At 47.2% G+C, this 24,355-nt stretch overlaps 1 protein-coding gene across 3 annotated transcripts in view; it reads left to right on the plus strand.

Annotated features, from left to right (window-relative positions):
• The window catches only part of WDR76 (WD repeat domain 76), a 108,158-nt gene that overhangs the window by 49,839 nt on the left and 33,964 nt on the right, over positions 1–24,355 (plus strand). For all 3 annotated transcript variants that reach the window (XM_077263173.1, XM_077263174.1, XM_077263176.1), the window contains one exon: positions 3,397–3,505. In XM_077263173.1, the coding sequence (XP_077119288.1) occupies positions 3,397–3,505 (109 nt within the window). The remainder of the gene's footprint in view (positions 1–3,396; positions 3,506–24,355) is intronic.

A 24,355-nucleotide genomic window follows, 5' to 3' on the forward strand; every position in this document is an offset into this window, starting at 1 on the left:
TTCTGATAGCCCCATTCTGGCCCAAGAGGCCATGGTTTTCGTGGCTCAGAGCGATGTCAATTTCAGACCCCTGGATTCTGCCTCAGACCAAAGACCTTCTATCTCAGGGGCCGTTCCTACATCCTCAAGTGAAAGGAATGAACTTGACTGTCTGGAATTTGAGAGGCAATTACTAGAGCTTAGAGGGTTCTCTAGGGGGCTAATAAATACCCTCATGAGGAGTAGAAAGCCTTCCACTACCAGAATTTATGTTAGGATTTGGAAGAAATTTCTTGAATTCCATACTGCACAACTCTCTTCGGAAGTTCCTATATTCTCAATATTAGAATTTCTACAGAAGGGTCTGGACTTGGGACTCTCGGTTAGCACATTAAAGGTCCAAATTTCGGCTCTAGGAGCTCTATTTAACTCTGATATTGCAGGCAATAGATGGATATCTAGGTTTATTTCTGCTTGCGAGAGATCAAAACCTATTAGAGTGCCACAGATTCCTCAGTGGGATCTGACGTTAGTCCTGGATGCATTGACACAAAGCCCTTTTGAGCCTCTTCAGACAGCCTCTCTGAAGCATATCTCATTAAAAACGATATTACTAGTGGCATTAGTATCTGCCAGAAGGGTGAGTGATCTCCATGCCTTATCAGTAGATCCTCCATTCCTATCAGTGACTTCTGACAGAATAGTTTTAAAAACAGATCCATGTTATCTCCCTAAGGTAGCCACTAGTTTTCATAGGTCTCAGGAGATCTTGTTACCTACCTTTTATGAGAACCACTCGACTCCAGAAGAAGCTAGGCTTCATACCCTAGACGTTAAAAGAGCTATTCTAACCTATATAGAAAGAACTAGGGACTGGAGGGAGAGTAGGTCTCTCTTTGTGTCTTTCCAGGGGAAAAACAAAGGATCCAGAGTCACAAAGTGCACACTGTCGCGCTGGATCCGGGATGCTATAATCTTGGCGTACAGATCTAAGGGAAGAGATCCTCCTCTGCATATCGGAGCACACTCCACTAGGGCCGTGTCGACTTCCTGGGCAGAAAGAGCGAACGTGCCAATACACCTTATATGTAAGGCTGCAACTTGGTCTTCGCCTAATACCTTCTATAAGCACTATAGACTAGACCTATCTGCTGCTTCTGATCTAACCTTTGGGGTTTCGGTTCTTGACTCAGTTAACCCACCCAATCTATAATCTCTGTAAATCTCTCAGTGGGTGCTGTCGTGGCGAATAGAAAATATCGGATTACGTACCGGTAATGCTCTTTTATAGAGCCCACGACAGCACCCATTCGATTCCCTCCCTTTTCTTTATTTAGTTGCACGTGGTGTCTTGTAGGGAGATGTATATAATAGAGTAAGAGGCTATGAAGTTGTAAATATGTATATATAACTGAACCTGTTGAACTAATAAGCCTGGCGGCGGTTCCTCCTTATTCTCTGTAAAACAACTGAGGAGCGAGGGGGGGCCGCCCCTTTTATCTCTCTGTAGGTTTCCTGTTCCCAGGGGCGGATCCCCTCTCTCAGTGGGTGCTGTCGTGGGCTCTATAAAAGAGCATTACCGGTACGTAATCCGATATTTCTAAACAGGTTGTCTGAAGACCCAACCAGGGAAGCCCCTCCGCTTCCAGTATTATCTTTTCACCAGTTTAGTTGAAGATGGAAGCGAATTTATTTAGACGGTTTCTATCAATGTCCAAATTTCCTGCATTATAAGAGCCCCATGTCTGTTATGAATAAGAAGGTAATACAATCGTAAGAACGTTTCAAAGAGTAGGGAGCACGACAAGATCACAAATTAACGTATGTTGAGGATAAGGGAAAAATTTGAGAAAAAAGTTATCTCGCCAGTCTCCGCAGAAATCCAAAGTTCATCCACGCAAGGAGCCAGGCTGATCAGAGGCGTTGTCCATGGCAAAAAGATGAGAGTGATCTCCAGCGTGTAACTTAATAGAATAAAATCCCAATTTTATTTAGAACATGCTTAACACCTAGTGATTATCTTGGCACATGATAGATATGGGATCCCTGATGGTCCTACCAACGCGTTTCGACCATTCAGGTCTTAATCATGGTATGAATGCAGTCCCATATCTCAGAAGTTATATCCAAACGGCATGCAGAACACAGGTGCACTAATTAAAAACATTAGGAGAGCAAATTATTACAATGATACCTTGGTTGATGAAATCTGTCTTGTGGTTGTTGTTTAATCTTTATTTTCAATTTTGAAATTAATGATATTCTCATGCTCCGGGGAGGCCCGTGGGGGAAGGGGGCTTTATGTGGTGCTCCGATTAAGTATTCATCAGTTTGGTTTCTGACAGGCCACCACCGGTGCCATTTTCCTAGTGGAAGAAAAAAAGACTCCACCGAGATGCTACTGCGTAGGCATGGCTAGCACCATCTTTGTGGAGACAAATTTTTTTTCCTCTAGCAATATGGCACTGGCAGTGGCGCCTGCGCAGTAGCATCTATCGCGTTCCAAATTATGCTACTACATAGGTGCGGTAGGAGCCATTTTGATTGGGAATTTATTTAGTTTTTTCTCAACAAATTTATATCACCAAATAAAATGCATTAAAGGATGTTATAGATTCGATCTTGCTACAGCACAGGCACCGCTGCCATTGTCTGCATGATTGTTTTTTTTTTCCAAAACAATAAGATATACATTTTGTAAAATGGGGGTACTGAGGGATCGGTGACCTGTCATAAGCCATACAGATGAATATGTAATCAGAGCACCACAGGAAGACCCCCACAGGCCGCCGAGCAGCACGAGAATCTCATTAACTGAAAACTGCAAATAAACTTTGAACAACAACCACAAGACAGATTTCATCAACCAAGGTATCATTGTAATCAGTATAACGGCGCCGACCTGACACTGTCTGTAGGTTACTGTGCACAATCCTGCTGACAGGTTCACTTTAAAGAATAACGTTAGTAGAAAGCAGCTGACTCCTGCCTTGTTGGGATACCTGCGCATGTACTAAATGACTCCAGTACATTGTTGCATGGCCAGTTACCATGCATAGAAAACAAAAATAATTTACACTACAAATTTCCACGGTATTGAGATGCTTTTTTTGACTAAACTGTTTGTATGTCTAAAATGGGTCGTTTTACGTATAAATGCCACGGGCCTTAGGAACCCATCACAAAACCATGGCAAAAATATACAAGGCTTTTCCATGTGGTAATTGACCATGCGGAAAAAAGCGCTGTTCTGCACGTGTTTGTACTTATCTAGACATCAGTTTCATGGGCCTAGGGAACTGCTTGGTTTGTGCTACCTAGTAAAATTAGATATTTCTTGGTTGTCTGAAGTATGTGACCACTTATCTGATAATTTATAAATATTTCAAGTGTTTTTTGTTTTTGTTTTTTTGCAAGAGAGAAGCCACAAATTGATACTGTTATGCGCCGGTCCAATAGGCTACAAAGAATAGCACCGTCATTACAAATGGTAGATGAAAAGAGGCGACCTACAATCCAGGAGAAGGTAAGTAAAGGCCTATCTGTAGCATTTACAATAAGCTTTACCATAGGGTTTTTTTTACCAAATGGAGAATTGAATAGCTCGGTGGACTGTACGACTGTACCTCCTGAAGTGCAGTACAAAACATATACAGTGCCTTGAAATGGTATTCATACTTCATAAACGTTTCCACATTTTTTTTTTTTCATGTTAGGCTACTTTCACACTAGCGTTAACTGCAAACCGTCTCAAAACGTCTTTTTTGCCAAAAAAACGGATGCGTCAAAAAAGTGAAAAACGTGTGCAACGCATACAGCATTTTGACGGATCCGTCGCAAATCCGCTAAACGTTTCCGTCGAAATACTGGATGCGTTGCATACGTTGCATCCGTTTTTACCATCCGTTGCATCCGTTTTTACGACGGATCCGTTTTTAAAATGGGAGGCTCCCAAATTTGATTGTCTACTGGAAAATATGGAAAACTATATAGTTACTGTTTTTACAGCCCATCTTTGTGGGTTTTAGTTTTGTGGCAGCGATGGAAGGTGTTCTTGGGAGGATTGCGAGTTTGGTATGACGTAATATTTGAGACGAATCGCCTGGATATCATAGTGATAGGATAGGATAGGATAGGATATGATAAGATAGGATATCATAGCCCAGGGCAGGTTTATATAGATTTGGGGATGTCTGGCTAATTGGCAACAAAATCCAGCTTCTGAGCATGCTCAGTGTAAAAAACGTATTGCAGCGCTGCATTGCGTCGTACGACGTGTCCCGACGCATCCGTCGCTCATAGGCTTCCATTGTAGCCAACGACACATGCCGCAGGATGCGTAGCGACACGTTTTTTAGGCGGAGACAAAAAACGTTACAATCAACGTTTTTTGCCGACGACGTGTCGTCAAATTTCGACGCATCCGTCGTACGACGTATGCCAATCCGTCGCAATACGTCGCCAATACAAGTCTATGGGGAAAAACGCATCCTGCAAACACTTTTGCAGGATGCGTTTTTTCTGAAAAAAGACGTTTTGAGACGGTTTGCAGTTAACGCTAGTGTGAAAGTAGCCTTACACACACACACACACACACACACACACACACACACACACACACACACACACACACACATTTAAGTGTATTATTGAGATTTTATGTGATATGATAACAAAGTAGCAAGCATTTGTAAAGTGTAAAGGAATTGATACATGGTTTTCTCAATATTTTAAAAATATAAATCTGAAATGTGACCAGAGTCAATACTTTGTAGGACCACATTTTGCTGCAATTACTGCTGCAAGTCCTTTGGGGTATATCTCTCCCAGCTTTGCACATCTAGCTCAGTGAGATTTTATGGAGGCGTCTGTGAACAGCAATTTTCAAGTGTTATCACAGATTGTCAATGGGATTTAGGTCTGGACTGTGACTTGGTGTCACAAGGTGGTCACATCCTCCTGGGAGATCTGGGGTTAGAAGATCACTATTTATTGTGAATCACAGCTCTTTCATTTAGTTTGTGTTTCATATTAAATGGCTTACTTTTCCTTTGGTGCTGAAGAGGTGGTTCCTTGCATCTCCATCTCACAGCTGTGCCTGACCTGGTCCTTTCCTCCCCCCATAAAATCTGGTCAGACCGTCTCTTCCTTGCCAGTGAAAGCTTTGCTTCCTAGCTCCTGGGAGACGAAGTGCTGAATTGAAGTTTGTTGTTGCTACTGGAGACTGTTGGTGCTCTTTCTGGGTGTTTGCTTTCCTTATTATCCTATTCCCATTTGGTTGGTACGTTCCTATCCTTCCCTATGTACTGTACCTCTCTTTTTGGTGAGTGTTTTGTATGTTTGTTGCTTTCTGTTATTCCTGTCTGTTTTACATGTTGATACACTAGCATTTCTGTCGTAGATCTCTCAGAGGAGGGGACAGCTTAGGGAATAACAGGAGAACAGAAAGGCTGGTGGCCCAAACCTCCTCACCTTTAGGATATGTGCACATGTTGCAGATTTGTCTGCAGAATTTTCTGCACAGAATCTGCATCTCTTGGCGGAAAACGCAGGTAAAAATCAGCACATTTTCTGATGCTTTTATGTATTACTCTGTCGCCTCATTGGGGGACACAGGACCACGGGTGTTATGCTGCTGTCCACTAGGAGGCGACACTATGCATAATCTGAAAAAGATTAACCGTGGCTCCTCCTCTGCAGTATTCACCCCTGGACGGCGTCGGCCTTCTCCAGTTTTTGCTTAGTGTCGCATAGGAAGCACCCCAAATTTTTTTCTACTCCGTTTTTTTCCGATGGATTACAGATGAAGAAAAGTGGGTCTCCTGTGAGACTCCCGGCATGGCTCCTTCCTCGGACCCCTTTTTATGGGGTGCCCGGTTGAAGTTGAGATGGCTATTTCCCCATGTCGCTCCTTCCCCAGTCCCTCGGGTGCTGGTTCAAAGTCGAGACCCCCCCCCCCCTTCTTCCCCAATTCCTTTTGGTTTCTGGGTCGAGGCGGGGATAAAGCCCCCTGAAGGTTACAGCAGCACCCTCCCTAATCCCCCTTTGGGGGCATTAGGTTGAGACGCCTCAGGTAGGGCCTGTACTGGCAGCACTCTGCAGCTCCCAGCAATGGGCCAGCACACTGTGCCTGCATCCAAGGACCCCAGCCCAGCTGTGGGCTCCTGTCGGGGCCGGGGGGGAGTGCGTGCAGGCATGGCACAATAGAGACACAGGGCTCCCTGCGCCCCTGTCTCTGCGGCAGCACCAGCTCTATACTGCCTCAGGGGGACCCCTCACCGGGCCCCCACTTCCTCTTATAGCCCCACCGCTATCCTGCCGTTAAATCCAGGGGGGTCCGCTTAAGATCCGACCCCCTCCCGGACTTTAGCGCCGGCCTGGAGCCTTTCTGGGCATCAGGCATCTAATTTAGGCCCCGGCTTCGACCTAGCTGAAGCCGCCGCCTCCTCTGGGCGGCAGAGCTGGGCGCGTTTTTACACAGCTCTGACGCCTTTTTCAGCTCTCCGCCCTCTTTCTCCCCCTTCCTCTTCTTCTCGGTGGCCATTTCTGCTGCAGATTAACCCTGCATCTCCCAGTCAGCCGGACCAGGCCAGCCAGTCTCCTGGGGGCACAGGACTGTGGATCTTCGGCGCTGGACCTAGGGGCAAACTGGTGGGGTAAGATCACAGCTGGATTTTTTTACTCTACTGTGAATCCATATTCCCTATAAGGCTCCCCTATAGGTTCCTCTGCATAGCTACCCCTGAAGGGTCCTCTGCATAGCCAGCCCTTCTGCACTCTGTGCACTATGCCGGGCTCAAGGTCCAAGAGAACCAGGCTGGACTGCTATTATGCGTTCTGCACAGCCTGCAGGACCGCTCTCCGCAGTGGAAGCACGTACCCGCACTGCCAGGACTGCATCCAGACTATTGTGTCAGAGCCCCAAGAAGCCCCTGCCAATGCTTCGGTGTCTAATGCCACGCCGGAATGGGTCACTCAGATGTCGCAATCTGACGCAGTCTATAGATAACCTTACCTCCACATTGCTTCAGGCTCTGCAGAGTCATGCCTCGGCTATGACCGTTACCCAGCAAATGGAGAGCTTGACTCAGGAACAGCACGACCCTGGCACATCCACGTCTAGGTCAGGACGCAAGCGGACCCATAGGTCAAATCCATCTATGTCATCCCATAGCACACGGTCTTCCCCTTCTAGAGAAAGACACCGTAGTTCCAGGTCATCTAGACCAGAGGTGTCAAACTGCATTCCTCGAGGGCCGCCAACAGGTCATGTTTTCAGGATTTCCTTAGCGTTCCACAAGGTGCTGGAATCATTCTGTGCAGGTGATTAAATTATCACCTGTGCAATACAAGGAAATCCTGAAAACATGACCTGTTGGCGGCCCTCGAGGAATGCAGTTTGACACCTCTGATCTAGACCGTCTCCTTCCAGGGGCAGACAATCCAGATCTCCGCAATCCCCGACCAGAGAAGGCCTCCTCCCCAGCTCACCCAGCAGTGGACGCCTCAGTGACACACACGATTCGGAAGGCATCTGTGACTCAGACAGGGAAACGGAGGGGTCCCTGATCCCAATCCCCCTAGCAATACAGCGCTAGTTGAGGACATAATCTCTAACATTCATCGGGTGCTGGACATTTCTGATCCGCCACCAGAGGCCCCAGAACACAAGATTTCCTTTGAAGGACCTCTGAAGCCGCCTAAGGTTTTCTCTAACCACCCAGAGTTTAAGGCGATCCTTAAGGGTATGTGCACACGTTCAGGTTTTTTCGCCTGGGCCAAAAATTTACAAGCTGGCCTCCAAGCATCCGCTCCTGAGCTGTCAGACCAAGCGGTTCAAATAGCAGTTGTAGCAGATTACATGCTTCATGCAGCTCTGGATTCAGCAAGGGGCGTAGCGGAGATAGCATCAAACGCCATCACAATTCGGCGTATCCTCTGGCTGCGGGAATGGAAAGCAGACGCAGCCTCAAAGAAGTCCCTCACGCACCTCCCCTACCTCAGTGGGCTACTTTTCTGTGAACAGTTGGACACGATGATATCCAACGCCACCGGGGGTAAGAGTACCTCTCTTCCACAACTGAAACCTAAATGCACTTAAAAGAAGCGTAACCAAACTCGATTTCGATCCTTCCGGAACTCCTCGGGCTGGTCCGTATCGCGTCCAGCACAAAATCGTAACCGTTCCCCACACAGGGACAACTCACGATCGACGCAAAGGTCGGACAGGACCTGGCAGACAAAAGCAGGCCAGTCTAAGCCCAGAGAAGGAAAATCTCAGACTTTATCCTCATCATGACTAACGGACTCCGGAAGACACCACACCCGTAGGCGGCCGACTTTTGCTCTTTCATCAAGTCTGGCTGCCTATTACAGAAGACAGGTGGGTCAGGGAACTAGTGTCTTCCGGATACAAGATAGAGTTCACCTCCAACCCACCGGACCGATTCTTCCTCTCTGTTCCCCCAAAACCACCAGCCAAGGCTCATGCCTTTCAACAAGCGGTCTCATCGCTTTTTCAAGCAGGAGTCATGGTACCGGTCCCCACGGCCGAGTGCTTCCAAGGGTTCTACTCCAATCTATTCGTAGTCCCCAAGGTAGGAGGCAGCGTACGGCCCATACTGGACCTAAAACAACTCAACAAATATGTACGGGTCCGTCACTTCCGCAAGGAGTTCCTCCGGTCCATCATTGCGTCCATGAAGAAGGGAGAATATCTTGCCTCTATAGACATACAAGACGCATACCTGCATATACCGATTGCTCCTGCCCATCAGAGATTTCTCAGGTTCGTAATCGACCAGGACCACTACCAGTTCGTGGCTCTCCCGTTCGGACTCGCCACGGCTCCCAGAGTGTTTACCAAAGTCATGGCAGCCACCATGGACGTCCTGCACTCCAGAGGCATAGTGGTCGTTCCATACTTGGATGATCTACTCATCAAGGCTCCAACCTTCAAGGAGTGCGAGTTCAGCGTCTCAATCACAACTGACACTGAGTCGCATGGGCTGGTTAGTCAACCTACCAAAGTCATCACCAATCCTGAGTCAGTCTCTGACATTCCTGGGAATGCTATTCAATACCTCCAAGGGTCTAGTGCTCCTTCCCAAGGACAAGGCACTGGCTCTCCGCCTAGGAGTTCACACCCTCCTCCACAAACCCCCTCGATCTCTCCGGTTTGCCATGAGTCCTCGGCAGGATGGGGGCAGCAATAGAAGCGGTCCCATTGGCCCAGTTTCACCTCAGACCTCTCCAACTAGCCATTCTCAAGTCCTGGGACAGGAATCCCTTTTCTCTCGACAGGGAGTTCCAGCTAACGTCAACCAGGAGGTCCCTGCAATAGTGGCTCAAGCCAACTTCGCTAGCAAAGGGGAAATCCTTTCTCGCAGGTCAATGGAAGGTTCTGACCACCGATGCGAGCCTGACCGGTTGGGGTGCGGTGCACCTGTTGAGGGAGGATTTAAAGTGATCCTTCACGGTTAACCCAGTGATTTCCAAATTAATATATAAGGTGTTGCCGGCAACTGAAAATGACCAGACGGAGACGTGTGTCTCTGTATGGGGGATCGAGCAGATCTCTGGCCCCCGTTTAATGAGTATGAGTTTTCATAGTCATAGAAATCATACTTCAACCAATCAGCACAAGAACACGCTCACGGTTCTTAGCCTATAAGAATGCATGAACAATCTGTGCGTCAAAGCTTCATAGAACAATACACTCTCAGTCTCATATTCTGTTTAGATTGCAACAATCAAGGTCTCATCAAGGTCTCATAACAGCTGTAAATTTTAGCCTACTAACAAAATTTATATCAAAACAACAAAATGGAGTCGAAAAGCACAAAATGGAGAATCTTTCTTAATTTCTTCCTTCACATTCCCCCCTAGATAAATTTTGTTAATTAATGTCCAGCATCAGAGGTACTATCCCAAGCTATAAGCTCGAGGGATACTGGTCTTCACATGACTGGTGCCATGTTACCAGCCATAGCTGTTGCGGCGCACCCGTCCCCCCTGTATACTAGAATTTACGAATAACAATTATTAACAGTAGTGGGGATCCTTTGAAGATAGCCATACGCTTGGCTTCAACATCTTCATCAGGTAACTTTGTAAAATCGGTGTAGAGAAGAGCAGGGGTGGCAACGCTTTTGGTTTCATCATTAGTTATCCTAGTGCAGAATTTCCTAATACACACAAATACACCAAAAAACAAGTTTTAGTATTACATACATGACAAAGATAAAGGTGAATACTGGCAGCCATTTTAAATACAGTTATATCTGCAAGCATAGGAAAAACTTATTGTTTCACAGTATGAGTGTATAGCAGTACAAAAAGGTATATAAGAAAATATATTTTCACCTTCACACACCTACACCACAGGGCACGTGGTCCCCAGTGGAAGCGACCATGCCCATCAACATCCTACAACTTACAGCAGACGCCCCCTGGTGCCTCCCCGACCGCCGGGATCTTCTATCACAAGACCCATTCTACCACCAGAACTCAGGGGCCCTCAATTTGATGGCGTGGCCCTTGAAACCTGGGTTCTAACCCACCCAGGGCTCTCGCCGGACGTTATTGGGACCATGATCGGGGCACGGAAGCCAGCTTCTGCCAAGATCTATTACCGTACCTGGAAAGCTTTCTTTACCTGGTGCAAATCTCGTGGCCAGACCCCATTCCCTTATTCCCAAACTACTTGGTTTTCTCCAATCGGGTCTGGAGGCCAGGCTGTCCCTGGGCTCGCTTAAGAGCCAGGTTTCAGGCCTCTGTGCTCTTTCAAAGGCGCATTGCTACCAAGCCGCAAGTAAGGACATTCCTTCAGGGGGTTTCCAGATTGGTCCTCCCCTACAGACGACCACTAGAAACGTGGGACCTCAACCTGGTCCTGACAGAATTGCAGGAACCACCCTTCGAACCCCTTAAGGAGGTCCCGCTCCGCCTTCTATCCCAGAAGGTGGTTTTCCTGGTGGCAATCTCCTCGTTATGCAGGATGTCTGAACTGACAGCACTCTCCTGCAGAAGGCCCTTCCTGACTTTTCACCAGGACAAGGTAGTTCTCCGTACGGTCCCATCCTTCCTTCCGAAGTTTGTGTCCAATTTCCATCTCAATGAGGAAATTTCTCTGCCTTCCCTTTGTCCGGTCCCGGTTCATAGAGTGGAGAAGGCTCTGCATATGCTTGACCTTGTCAGGGCATTGCGTATATATGTGTCTCGGACTGCGTCCTTCTGGAGGTCTGATTCTCTTTTCCTTCTTCCGGAAGGCGGCCGCAAGGGTCTGCCAGCTTCCAAAGCTACCCTTGCCAGGTAGATCACATCCACCATACAAGAGGCCTACCGCCTTAAGAATTCTTCTCTTCCAGCCGGTATTATGGCACACACTACACAGGCGGTAGGGGCCTCCTGGGCTATTCGGCACCAGGCTTCGGCACAAGAAGTGTGAAGGCGGCCACTTGGACTAGCCTGCACACCTTTACTAAACACTACAGGATTCATACCCAGTCCTCAGCGGATGTGAGCCTGGCTAGATGTGTTCTGCAGGCGGCGGTGCCCCAAGCATAGGGGCCTGTCTGCACAATATTCTTCCATTCCTTCCCACCCAGGGACTGCTTGAGGACGTCCCATGGTCCTGTGTCCCCCAATGAGGCGAACAGAGTAAAGGAGATTTTTGTGTACTCACCGTAAAATCTTTCTCTTAGCCTCTAATTGGGGGACACAGCTCCCACCCTGTTGCCCTTCCCGGGCCATTGTTACTGTTGAGTTCTCCTATTGTTTTTCTTGAGCTCGTACATAGTTGCCTTCTTATAGGCATGGTTATGTTATTCATGTTACATTCCTCCTACTGCTTTTGCACAAAACTGGAGAAGGCTGACGCCATCCAGGGGTGAATACTGCAGAGGAGAAGCCACGGTTAATCTTTTTCAGATTATACATAGTGTCGCCTCCTAGTGGACAGCAGCATAACACCCATGGTCCTGTGTCCCCCAATTAGAGACTAAGAGAAAGAGATTTTACGGTGAATACACAAAAAACTCCTTTTTTGTGCGGATTTTCATGCATTTTTTTTCATGCGGGTTTTGATGCGTTTTTGTAACCTACATAAAGATCTATTATTTAACAAAAAAAATTGATGTTATTTTTGTCCATCCTCTTATTTTAACCCCTTCCCGACCTGTGACACAGCGTATGCGTCATGAAAGTCGGTGCCAATCCGACCTGTGACGCATATGCTGTGTCACAGAATGATCGCGTCCCTGCAGGTCGGGTGAAAGGGTTAACTCCAATTTCACCCGACCTACAGGGACAGGGGGAGTGGTACTTCAGCCCAGGGGGGGTGGCTTCACCCCCCGTGGCTACAATCGCTCTGATTGGCTGTTTCACTTTCAACAGCCAATCAGAGCAATTCGTAATATTTCACCTATGAAAAGTGGTGAAATATTACAGTCCAGCCATGGTCGATGCTGCAATATCATCGGCCATGGCTGGAAACCCTGATGTGCCCCCCGCCACCGATCTCCTCCCCGGTCCTCGTTCTGTCTCGTACTCCCCTCTGTCCTCCTGTCCGCTCCCCCATCCTCCTGTCCGCTACCCCCGTGCTCCGATCCAACCCCCCGTGCTCCGATCCAACCCCCCGTGCTCCGATCCAACCCCCCGTGCTCCGATCCAACCCCCCGTGCTCCGATCCAACCCCCCGTGCTCCGATCCACCCCCCGTGCTCCGATCCACCCCCCGTGCTCCGATCCACCCCCGTGCTCCGATCCCACCCCCTCATACTTACCGAGCCTCCCGGTGTCGGTCCTTCTTCTCCATGGGTGCCGCCATCTTCCAAAATGGCGGGCGCATGTGCAGTGCGCCCGTCGAATCTGCCGGCCGGCAGATTCGTTCCAGGTACACTTTGATCACTGTGATTAAAACCTATCACAGTGATCAAAAAAATAGTAAATGACCCCCCCCCCCCCCCTTTATCACCCCCATAGGTAGGGACAATAATAAAATAAAGAAATTTTTTTTTTTCTTCACTAGGGTTAGGGTTTTAGGGTTAGGGCTAGGGTTAGGGTTAGAATTAGGCTATGTGCACACGGTGCGGATTTGGCTGCGGATCCGCAGCGGATTGGCCGCTGCGGATTCGTAGCAGTTTTCCATCAGGTTTACAGTACCACGTAAACCTATGAACAACCAAATCCGCTGTGCCCATGGTGCGGAAAATACCGCACGGAGACGCTGTGTTGTATTTTCCGCAGCATGTCAATTCTTTGTGCGGATTCCGCAGCGTTTTACACCTGTTCTTCAATAGGAATCCGCATGTGAAATCCGCACAAAAAACACTGGAAATCCGCAGGTAAAACGCAGTGCCTTTTACCTGCAGATTATTCAAAAATGGAGCGGAAAAATCTCACACGAATCCGCAACGTGGGCACATAGCCTTAGGGTTACGGTTGGAATTAGAGTTAGGGTTGGAATTAGGGCTAGGGTTGGAAATCGGGTTAAGATTAGGCTTGTGGTCAGGGTTAGGGGTGTGTTGGGGTTAGATTTGGAGTTAGAATTGAGGGGTTTCCACTGTTTAGGCACATCAGGGGTCTCCAAACGCAACATGGCGCCACCATTGATTCCAGCCAATCTTGCGTTAAAGTCAAATGGTGCTACCTCCCTTCCGATCTCCGACGTGCGCCTAAACAGTGGTTTACCCCCACATATGGGGTACCAGCATACTCGGGATAAACTGGGCAACAATTATTGGGGTCCAATTTCTCCTGTTAACCTTGCGAAAATAAAAAATTGCTTGCTAAAACATAATTTTTGAGGAATGAAAAATTATTTTTTATATTCACGGCTCTGCATTATAAACGTCTGTGAAGCACTTGGGGGTTCAAAGTTCTCACCACACATCTAGATAAGTTCCTTGGGGGGTCTAGGTTCCAAAATGGGGTCACTTGTGGGGGGTTTCTACTGTTTAGGCACATCAGGGGCTCTGCAAATGCAACATGACGCCCGCAGACCATTCCATCAAAGTCTGCATTTCAAAAGTCACTACTTCCCTTCCGAGCCCCGACGTGTGCCCAAATAGTGGTTTACCCCCACATATGGGGTATCAGTGTACTCAGGACAAACTGGGCAACAACTTTTGGGGTCCAATTTCTCCTGTTACCCTTGTGAAAATAAAAAATTGCTTGCTAAAACATCAGGAAAGAAAAATGATTTTTTATTTTCACAGCTCTGCGTTATAAACTTCTGTGAAGCACTTGGGGGTTTAAAGTGGTCACCGCACATCTAGATTAGTTCCATGGGAGGTCTAATTTTCAAAATGGGGTCACATGTGGGGGAGCTCCAATGTTTAGGCACACAGGGGTTCTCCAAACGCGACATGGTGTCCGCTAATGATTGGAGCTAATTTATCATTCAAAAAGTCAAATGGCGCTCCTTCCATTCCGAGCCCCGCCGTGTGCCCAAACAGTGGTTTACCCCCACATGTGAGGTATCAGTGTACTCAGGAGAAATTGCCCAATACATTTTAGGATCCATTTTATCCTGTTGCCCATGTGGAAATGAGGCTAAAAAAATTTTGTGAAAAAAAAAAAAAGTAGTTTTTCATTTTTACGGATCAATTTGTGAAGCACCTGGGAGTTCAAAGTGCTCACTATGCATCTAGATAAGTTCCTTAGGGGGGGTCTAGTTTCCTAAATGGGGTCACAGGTTGGGGAGCTCCAATGTTTAGGCACACAGGGGCTCTCCAAACGCGACATGGTGTCCGCGAACGATTGGAGCTAATTTTTCATTCAAAAGTCAAATGGCGCTCCTTCCCTTCCGAGCCTTGGCGTGTGCACAAACCGTGGTTTGTTATCACATATGAGGTATCGGTGTACTCAGGACAAATTGTACAGTAACTTTTGGGGTCCAGTTTCTCTTTTTACCCTTGGGAAAAAAAAATTGTTGCATTTTTGTGACTAAAAAGTTAAATGTTCATTTTTTCCTTCCATGTTGCTTCTGCTGCTGTGAAGCACCTGAAGGGTTAATAAGCTTCTTGAATGTGGTTTTGAGCACCTTGAGGGGTGCAGTTTTTAGAATGGTGTCATTTTTGGTTATTTTCAGCCATATAGACCCCTCAAACTCACTTCAAATGTGAGGTGGTCCCTAAAAAAAAATGGTTTTGTAAATTTCATTGTAAAAATGAGAAATTGCTGGTCAAATTTTAACCTTTGGGTCATTCCATGTCAAGTGGACCAGTGGTCCCCACTCGACCGTCTCCGATTTTGCTGAAAATTTATAAGGATGTACACGTATGTTTGAAAAGAGGTTCTGTAAATTTTTAGGGCCAGATCTCAAATACATTGGGCACTGTTGACCTTTCACTGGAGGTTCCACCAAGCCTGCGGCTTCAGCTAAGAGGATTTTGCAAACTTTGGCACATAGACATTAGAGTTCTATACTGGCTATGATGCTGAAATTTGGCATACTAGCTCAACTTTTGCTGCTGAACACGATAAAATTATTACCGGCTATGACAAAACAATATTTCGGCCGCAATTTTGTGTCAAAGTAGCTTGAAATACGCGTCACATAAAATTTATGCCAAACTTTGCCCATATATAACTCAAGACTAAAAACCAATAGTAACTGGTGCTTTGCCCTGTACACCAAACATCTACATGACTTTGCATTGCTGCAATATCACGGTCAAAGCGCATGTATTTGTGGAAATATTCACACCCACATATGATGAAAAACTTAAAAAAAACAAATTTTATTCAGTCGTCATGACAGCACTAACGAGAGAGGGGATCCGCCCTTCAGGGACAAGAAACCTACAGAGATAAAAGGGCGGCACCTCTCTCCCGCATCAGTTGGTTTCCTGTCCCTGACAGGGGACCCTGCAGAGGCCTTTTGAAGAAAGGCGAAGAAATTGAGACCCAGGTCCGACTCACCGATCCTGGAGGCGGGATGGCCCTTTCCCCGGTGTTGATCGCGACGCTGGAAGTGCCGCACCACAGAGGGCTGTGGGGGTAGGCAACAGCACGGCAGGAGCAGCCTTCAGGGGGAGTGCTGTCTCGAGTGGTGTCCCATCGCCAGGTGCGGGTGAGTATTGTGTGGGAGGCCCTCCGAATCTAAGGATGTATCTAGTATTCCCGGCTGGTGGCACATATCGCAGCGGCGGTACCTTTGCGGCCGGCACTGTGCGCTGGAGCGTCCCCTCTGCAACGGCGTACTAAGGGGCACGGGCACATTTTTCCGCTGGTAGTGCACATCGCAGCGGCGGTTCCCTGGCTGCCGGCGCTGGGGCTGGAGCTTCCCCTCTGCACCGGCGTCCTAAGCAGCACGAGCGCTGCGCTCAGCGTCCCGGAAGCGTCACACCGGAGGTGACGCGCATAGGGGGGCGGTGCTTAGTTCGGCAAGAGGCAATGACGCCCGGCGCATGCGCAGTGCGTTTCACTGAGGGAAAACATGGCGGCGCCCGGCGATCTTCCCTGAATAGTCGGCGTGGGGATGTTTTCGGTTGCAACTTGCGGCGGTACTTCCGGACGGATGTCGTGAGTACCATTGGCGGGGGTCTTGGGAAAGGGAGGGGCCTCCCACACGCCGGCTTGTACCAGGCAGTTCACCAGGATTGGCCTGCTGTCCCCCATCAGGGGGAGGTACCTTTAGGGGGCCGGCTACTTAAGGATTCAATGATGGCTGCCTCATGCTTCATATCCATTGTTACAATGGAGTCTCAGGAGCAGGAGCAGTTGCCTTCTGAGCAGCAGTGTCAACCCCTGGAGAAGCCCCATGCAGCAAACACCCAGCGACGTTCTAGTGGCAGTAGTCGTCCTGGAGGTAGAGCTGATCAATCTGCTAAAGCCGGAAAGTCCTCAAGCCGGATGGATATTGCTTCGGTGGAGAGGGTCCCCCCGCAATCTTCGGTACCACTTGGACACTGTAGGGGTAAGTGATCATCGTGAAAGTTCACTTAGTGATTGGTGTCCCTCCTTATTCCCTTTTTTTACATCAGGGAAAAAAGCGGTCCTCTAAATCCAAGCACAAGGAATGTGCAGAATGTGGTATTCCTCTCCCTGACGAATACGTTAAAAGACTATGTGGTCCGTGTATCCAGCGTCTAATAGCGGAAGAGACACCAGATTTCGCTTCTAGTCTAAGACAGATTGTTAGACAAGAGATTAGAAGCTCTACAAGATCTCAATCTCATAATAGGGGGTCTAAAATAATAGACCCTGGATCCCCAAGTTCACACGAGAGTGACTTAGGAGATCTGAAGTCGGAAGCCTCTCCCTCATCAGTATCCTCCTCGGGCTCTGAATACGAACATTCTTGTTTTTCTTTTGACCGCATAGACCGCCTCGTTAAAGCGGTAAATAATACAATTGGAATTGAGCAGACGCCGCCAGAGAAATCCATGCAGGATGTCATGTTCAGAGGTCTGGACCGTAAATCCCGCCGTTGCTTTCCGGTGGTGGAGAAAGTTAGCGCCCTAATTTCCAGAGAATGGAAAAAAACGGAAAGGAAAGGTTCTCTTCCTCCATCCTTTAAACGGAAGTATCCGTTCGAGGAGTCTGCATCGGCCACGTGGGATAAAGCCCCGAAGCTTGATGCTGCTGTAGCCAAGGCTTCTAAAAAATCCTCTCTACCGTTTGAGGATCTGGGGACTTTAAAGGACCCACTGGACAGGAGAGCAGATGTGTTTCTCAAGGGAGCCTGGGAAACTTCAGCAGGGGCTCTCAGACCATCAATTGCTGCCACCTGCACGGCACGCTCTATGATGGTGTGGTTGGATAGCCTGGAGGGTCAGCTGAAGGACAAAACCCCGAGAGATGAAATATTATCCTCCCTCTCTATGATTCAGGGGGCTGCGGCTTACCTTGCTGATGCTTCAGCGGACTCAGTTAAATTGGCGGCTAGGTCGGCCGCACTCTCTAATTCAGCCCGTAGAGCAATCTGGCTGAAATGTTGGCAAGGAGACATGCAGGCCAGATCCAAATTATGCAACATTCCGTGCGTGGGAGAGCACTTATTCGGTCCGGTCCTGGACGAATTATTAGAAAAAGCGGGAGACAGTAAGAAGCGTTTTCCCTACCTGGGTAGGCCCACTTACAGAAGAGACACTAATAGGAGGTGGTTTGATCGAACAAGACCAAATAGAGAAAGATCCAGATATGACGCCAATAAAAAGAAAGGTAGAGGCTACATGTTTAATTCCTTTAGAGACAACAGGAAGCCACAATGACTGGCGGACCGGGTAGGAGGCAGGCTTCTAGCCTTCTATCCGGCATGGCGTATTATTTCCAATAGCCCGTGGGTCCTGAACATTGTTGAGTCTGGACTAAAGTTTGACTTTCAATTCACTCCGGACGACAGGTTTCTAGTAACACCAATGCGTTCTTCCTCCACAGAACAGCTGGCATTGGAGACTGAGGTCCAGGAACTCCAACAGAAAGGCGTTTTGGTGGAGGTTCCTGAAGTACAAAGGGGTAAAGGATTCTATTCCCCCCTCTTCTTGATTAAGAAGACAGATAATACCTTTCGCACAATTATAAACCTTAAGGGCCTAAATAGGTTTTTGTGGATCCCGTCATTTAAAATGGAGTCGGTCAAGTCTGCAATAAAGTTATTGTTTGGCGGGTGTTTTATGGTCGTCTTAGATCTGAAAGACGCATATTATCACGTCCCCATACACGTAGACCACCAGTGTTATTTAAGAGTTGCAGTCCTCTTAGGGGAAACGATAAGACACTTCCAATACAAGGCACTCCCCTTTGGTGTCGCGGTGGCCCCTCGGGTGTTCACTAAAATAATGGTGGAGGTTATGGCGCATCTCCATGAGCAGGATATTCTCATAGTTCCATATCTCGATGACCTATTAATAATAGGAAACTCTGAATCACACTGCACGTCCCAACTACACAAAGTAATTGCAGCCTTGCAAAGGTTGGGGTGGATAATCAATTTTAAAAAATCGCGGTTGCAGCCTCTAGAGGTTCAAGAATTCCTGGGTCTCATATTGGACTCGAGGTTACAAGAATGCCGTCTACCGGACGTTAAGTTGGAAAAAATCCAACGACAGATTCTTAGAGTGATTGCTAATCCGGTAATAACATTGAGGGGAGCAATGTCACTGTTAGGCTCACTCACGTCGTGTATCCCGGCAGTACGTTGGGCCCAGTACCACACCAGGGTCCTACAGTGGGAGGTTCTGTACAACACTCGTCTGTTAGAGGGTCACTTGGATAGTTTTCTTTCCTTGTCGGATTCCACTATTCAGTCCTTACGTTGGTGGTTACACGCTCCAAACCTGCGTAAGGGGGTTCCCTGGATAAACCAAATATCGCGAGTATTAACCACAGATGCTAGTCCCACGGGATGGGGGGCGCATATGGGCGAGATGTGGGTCCAGGGGGTTTGGTCACCCTCCGAACAGAACTTGTCATCTAACCTCAAAGAGTTGTTAGCCGTAGAACGAGCTCTGAGACATTTCCTTATATCCTTACAGGACCATCACGTCAGACTATTCTCAGACAATCAGGTAACGGTAGCTTACATTAACCACCAAGGGGGAACCCGATCCAGGTCCTTAATGGAGGTATCGGGTCGTATCTTACAGATAGCCGAGAATCATCTACGGTCACTCACATCACTGCACATAAAAGGGAAACACAACGTTGTAGCCGACTTTCTAAGTCGCAGAAAGCTCGGGCAAGGAGATTGGGTGCTCAATCAGGTCATCTTCGATCAGATCACCCATCGTTGGGGGTACCCACAGATAGACCTCTTCGCCAACAAAGAAAACAAAAAATGTCGTCGATTTTGTTCCCTAAACCCCAGAGACAATCCGGTGGCGGTGGATGCTCTCCTGATTCCTTGGCACTTCGAAATAGCCTACGCCTTTCCCCCGTTGAACTTGATCCCGATAGTCCTCAGGAAGATTCGGGAGGACAAAGCTCATGTAATTTTGATAGCGCCGTTCTGGCCCAAGAGGCCGTGGTTTCCTTGGCTGAGGAAAATGTCCATTTCTCAACCGTGGATTCTCCCAGAACTCCCAGACCTCCTCTCACAGGGTCCGGTCTTCCATCCACGAGTGGCCAGTTTACATCTGACGGCGTGGGATTTGAAGGGTCATTACTAAGAAAAAAGGGTTTTTCAGAGGGTCTTATTAATACCCTATTAAAAAGCAGAAAAAATTCCACAACAAATATTTATGTAAGAATCTGGAGAAAATTCCTTTCGGTCTCAGGATCGGTTATCAGTCAGAAAGCTAATATTCCAAAGATCTTGGAGTTCCTGCAGAAAGGTCTCGAGATGGGGCTAGCTACAAGCACCCTTAGAGTCCAGGTTTCAGCCTTAGGGGCGCTGTATAATTGCGGGTTAGCTAAAAATTATTGGATTGCTCGTTTTATTAAAGCGGCCGCTAGATCAAGACCCATCGTTAAGAAAAGACTAGCCCCGTGGGACTTAAACTTAGTCCTCTCAGCGTTAACGGAACCCCCCTTTGAACCTTTAGAATCTGCATCTATAAAGATCCTGTCCTTAAAAACAGCTCTTTTGATTGCTCTTACGTCGGCTAGGAGAGTTAAGGTACCGTCACATTAAGCGACGCTGCAGCGATAGCGACAACGATGCCGATCGCTGCAGCGTCGCTGTTTGATCGCTGGAGAGCTGTCACACAGACCGCTCTCCAGCGACCAACGATGCCGAGGTCCCCGGGTAACCAGGGTAAACATCGGGTTGCTAAGCGCAGGGCCGCGCTTAGTAACCCGATGTTTACCCTGGTTACCAGCGTAAAAGTAAAAAAAAAAACAGTACATACTCACCTGCGCGTCTCCCAGCGTCTGCTTCCTGACACTGACTGAGCTCCGGCCCTAACAGCACAGCGGTGACGTCACCGCTGTGCTTTCACTTTCACTTTAGGGCCGGATCTCAGTCAGAGCAGGAAGCAGACGCTGGGAGACGCGCAGGTGAGTATGTACTGTTTGTTTTTTTTACTTTTACGCTGGTAACTAGGGTAAACATCGGGTTACTAAGCGCGGCCCTGCGCTTAGTAACCCGATGTTTACCCTGGTTACCAGTGTAAAACATCGCTGGTATCGTTGCTTTTGGTGTCAAACACAACGATACACGGCGATCGGACGACCAAATTAAAGTTCTGGACTTTATTCAGCGACCAGCGACATCACAGCAGGATCCTGATCGCTGCTGCGTGTCAAACTAAACGATATCGCTAGCGAGGACGCTGCAACGTCACGGATCGCTAGCGATATCGTTTAGTGTGACGGTACCTTTAGTGATTTACAGGCCCTCTCTAGACTGACTCCATATATGCAGATTAGAGAAGATAGAGTAGTATTAAGAACTGATCCCCTCTATCTCCCAAAAGTAGCCTCTAAGTTCCACAGACTCCAGGAGATAAATCTCCCCACCTTTTGTCCTAATCCTAAAAACCCAAAGGAACGCAAACTCCATACATTAGATGTCAAAAGATGCCTTCTTAAATATATTTCTTTAAAGGGAACCTGTCACCTGAATTTGGCTGGACCAGTTTTGGGTCATATGGGCGGGGTTTTCGGGTGTTTGATTCACCCTTTCCTTACCCGCTGGCTGCATGCTGGCCGCAATATTGGATTGAAGTTCATTCTCTGCCCTCCGGAGTACACGCCTGAACAAGGCAATATTGCCTTGCGCTGGCGTGTACTCCGGAGGACAGAGAATGAACTTCAATCCAATATTGCGGCCAGCATGCAGCCAGCGGGTAAGGAAAGGGTGAATCAAACACCCGAAAACCCCGCCCATATGACCCAAAACTGGTCCCGCCAAATTCAGGTGACAGGTTCCCTTTAACAGATCCCTGGAAAAAAGATAATTCCCTGTTTATATCCTATCAGGGAGTCAAGAAAGGGTTTAGAGTATCCAAAAACACCTTAAGTAGATGGATTAGGGAGGCAATTTCTCTGGCTTATTCAGCAGGTGGCCTAGAAGTCCCGGAAGGCGTAAAGGCTCATTCCACTCGTGCCATGGCATCTTCCTGGGCAGAGAGATCGGAGGTGTCAATTGAGGACATATGTAAGGCGGCCACATGGTCATCTCCGTCTACTTTCTTGAATCATTATAGATTAGATCTTGGTAGCTCCAACGATCTCACATTTGGTAGAAGGGTGCTGGAAGCAGTAATCCCACCCTAATACTCTTTTCTCTGTAATTCTCTCGTTAGTGCTGTCATGACGACTGAATAAATACTCAAGCTACTTACCAGGTAGCGGTGTTTTTCAGGAGTCCATGACAGCACTCCTATATTCCCTCCCTTTCTACTGGTATGGGTTTCATCACGATAAGTATATTCTCATGTAGGTTAATTTTCTACAAATTTTAGTCACAAGGTGAAATGTGTTAAGATATTTATGTGTTACTAATCAATGGAGGTCCTCTCATGCTCTGTAATCCAACTGATGCGGGAGAGAGGTGCCGCCCTTTTATCTCTGTAGGTTTCCTGTCCCTGAAGGGCGGATCCCCTCTCTCGTTAGTGCTGTCATGGACTCCTGGGAAAACACCGCTACCTGGTAAGTAGCTTGAGTATTTACCTATTTTTAGGTCAAATTTCTCAAAAAGGGTACCCCTAAAATATATTAATTCTGATATCATTAGAAAGAGCACATTTTTCTCTACAAGGATCATTGGTTTGTTTTTTGGAGTCTCTCCGTTTAAGAAATGAAAAATGCCACTGAACATGGTGTTATTTATTAATACGCAATGAATGGTAACTGCACTATTCAAACCCTTGCGTTGGTCCATGGTGGTTATACCACAACCAATTCCCTAAGAATTAGTATTATAATCCTACTAAGAATTGCAATAATGCTGTCTTTCGAGAATTGGCAGCCCCATCGCCTAGGAGCCATGGCCGATAGCCGTGCAAGGCGAGCTTCGGGCGGTCTCTATCGCAGGTTTCGAAGCCTGAGGGTGGGTGTCTTTGCCTAGGATCCCGAGCCTAATATTGGGTATCTTTTGTTGGTTCCCAAGCCATAATGTTTAGTCTAAGTGGTCTGGAATTGTTGCTGAATTTGCAACATAATCGGTTCAGAGAAGGTGTATTGTCGGCCCATTGCTGTTGCAGCTGGTGCTGGAATTATTGCAATGATTGACTGCTCTGGAATCCAGCATGTATCATTTCTCACAGGCCAGTGAAAGAAGCTAGCTGGTCCATGAGGATGCATAAAATTTATTAATGCATCATGCTCGTCGACTGAAATTTCAGAAATATTTCTAATCCACCAGTTCCTATTGTAAATGCAGGCAATGTATTGCCCTGGCTGGAGGTTTGCAATTGGCACAAAAGGCATTTCTGATCTGACAGATCTATCTACATGGGCAATGAAAGATGATGGGTCATTTGACACCCTTGAAATGCGAATCTTTTGGTCATCAATTGGCACAAACTGGTGATTTTCTCTTGTTCCAGCAATTGTATGTCCATCTTTGAACCTTTCCTCTTGAACTACCCGTATTTCGTCAATTTTTTATTTTGGAACAAAAAAAAAAAACTTGATTCCATGCAGTTGCTCGTTGCAAAAGTTGAATAAATCCACCGGGGTCAGTATTTGGTTTTTAGTTGGGCGTTGAAGACTGGCACGAGCTGCCAACCTCTTTGCTGTCCCTCCAATCCCACCACAGGGCGACTTTCCATGACTGGTACCAAAAAAAATTCCATTCAGCGCTGATATTGAAATCAGCATTGTGGTGGCACAAGTTGAGAAAAATTTTGAAATATTTGTACTGGGCTGCAGATCCATCGCTGAAGTAGTGGATATGACGAATCCCATAGATGAGAGTCTTGAGATACTCCACAATTACTGTTAATAAAGTGTGGACTGCAACTGTCATGTTGTGAGCAATCACTGATTATGCACAAGCTGATGTTCTGCTCAGCTTCACCATTTAACTCCTTGAAGTAAATTACAAATGGGTGTACTGTAGCTTGACTATTTTCCCAGTGGAAACCTTGCATGACATCTTGAACAATAAATGAGTAATTTTCAGCAAAGTCCATAAGGATCACAAGCTCTCCAGGTCTCAGATTTTCCTTCAACGATTTCAGATAGCAACTTTGATGCTTGGCGATGTAGTGATGGCTACAAAGTTTAGAAATTTTCAAAACCAATTCTTCAATGAAATCTTCTATAGTCAGTTGTTTGGTATGAAAGCGTGTCTCGATCAGTGCGAATCCATTGTTTCAACTCAATAATATCTTCAGGGTCACTGTTGACAGACACATTGACTAGAAATTCTTTTAAAACTTCAGGACCCGGGCATTTATCACAACGGCCAAGCATACAGTCCTTGGATTCAATTCCACAGACCATTTTGCATATGAGCTCTTTGTAGTCATCATTGATTG

The sequence above is a fragment of the Ranitomeya variabilis genome, chromosome 5 (genome assembly GCF_051348905.1).
Source record: "Ranitomeya variabilis isolate aRanVar5 chromosome 5, aRanVar5.hap1, whole genome shotgun sequence".
NCBI classification, from domain to species: Eukaryota; Metazoa; Chordata; class Amphibia; order Anura; family Dendrobatidae; genus Ranitomeya; species Ranitomeya variabilis.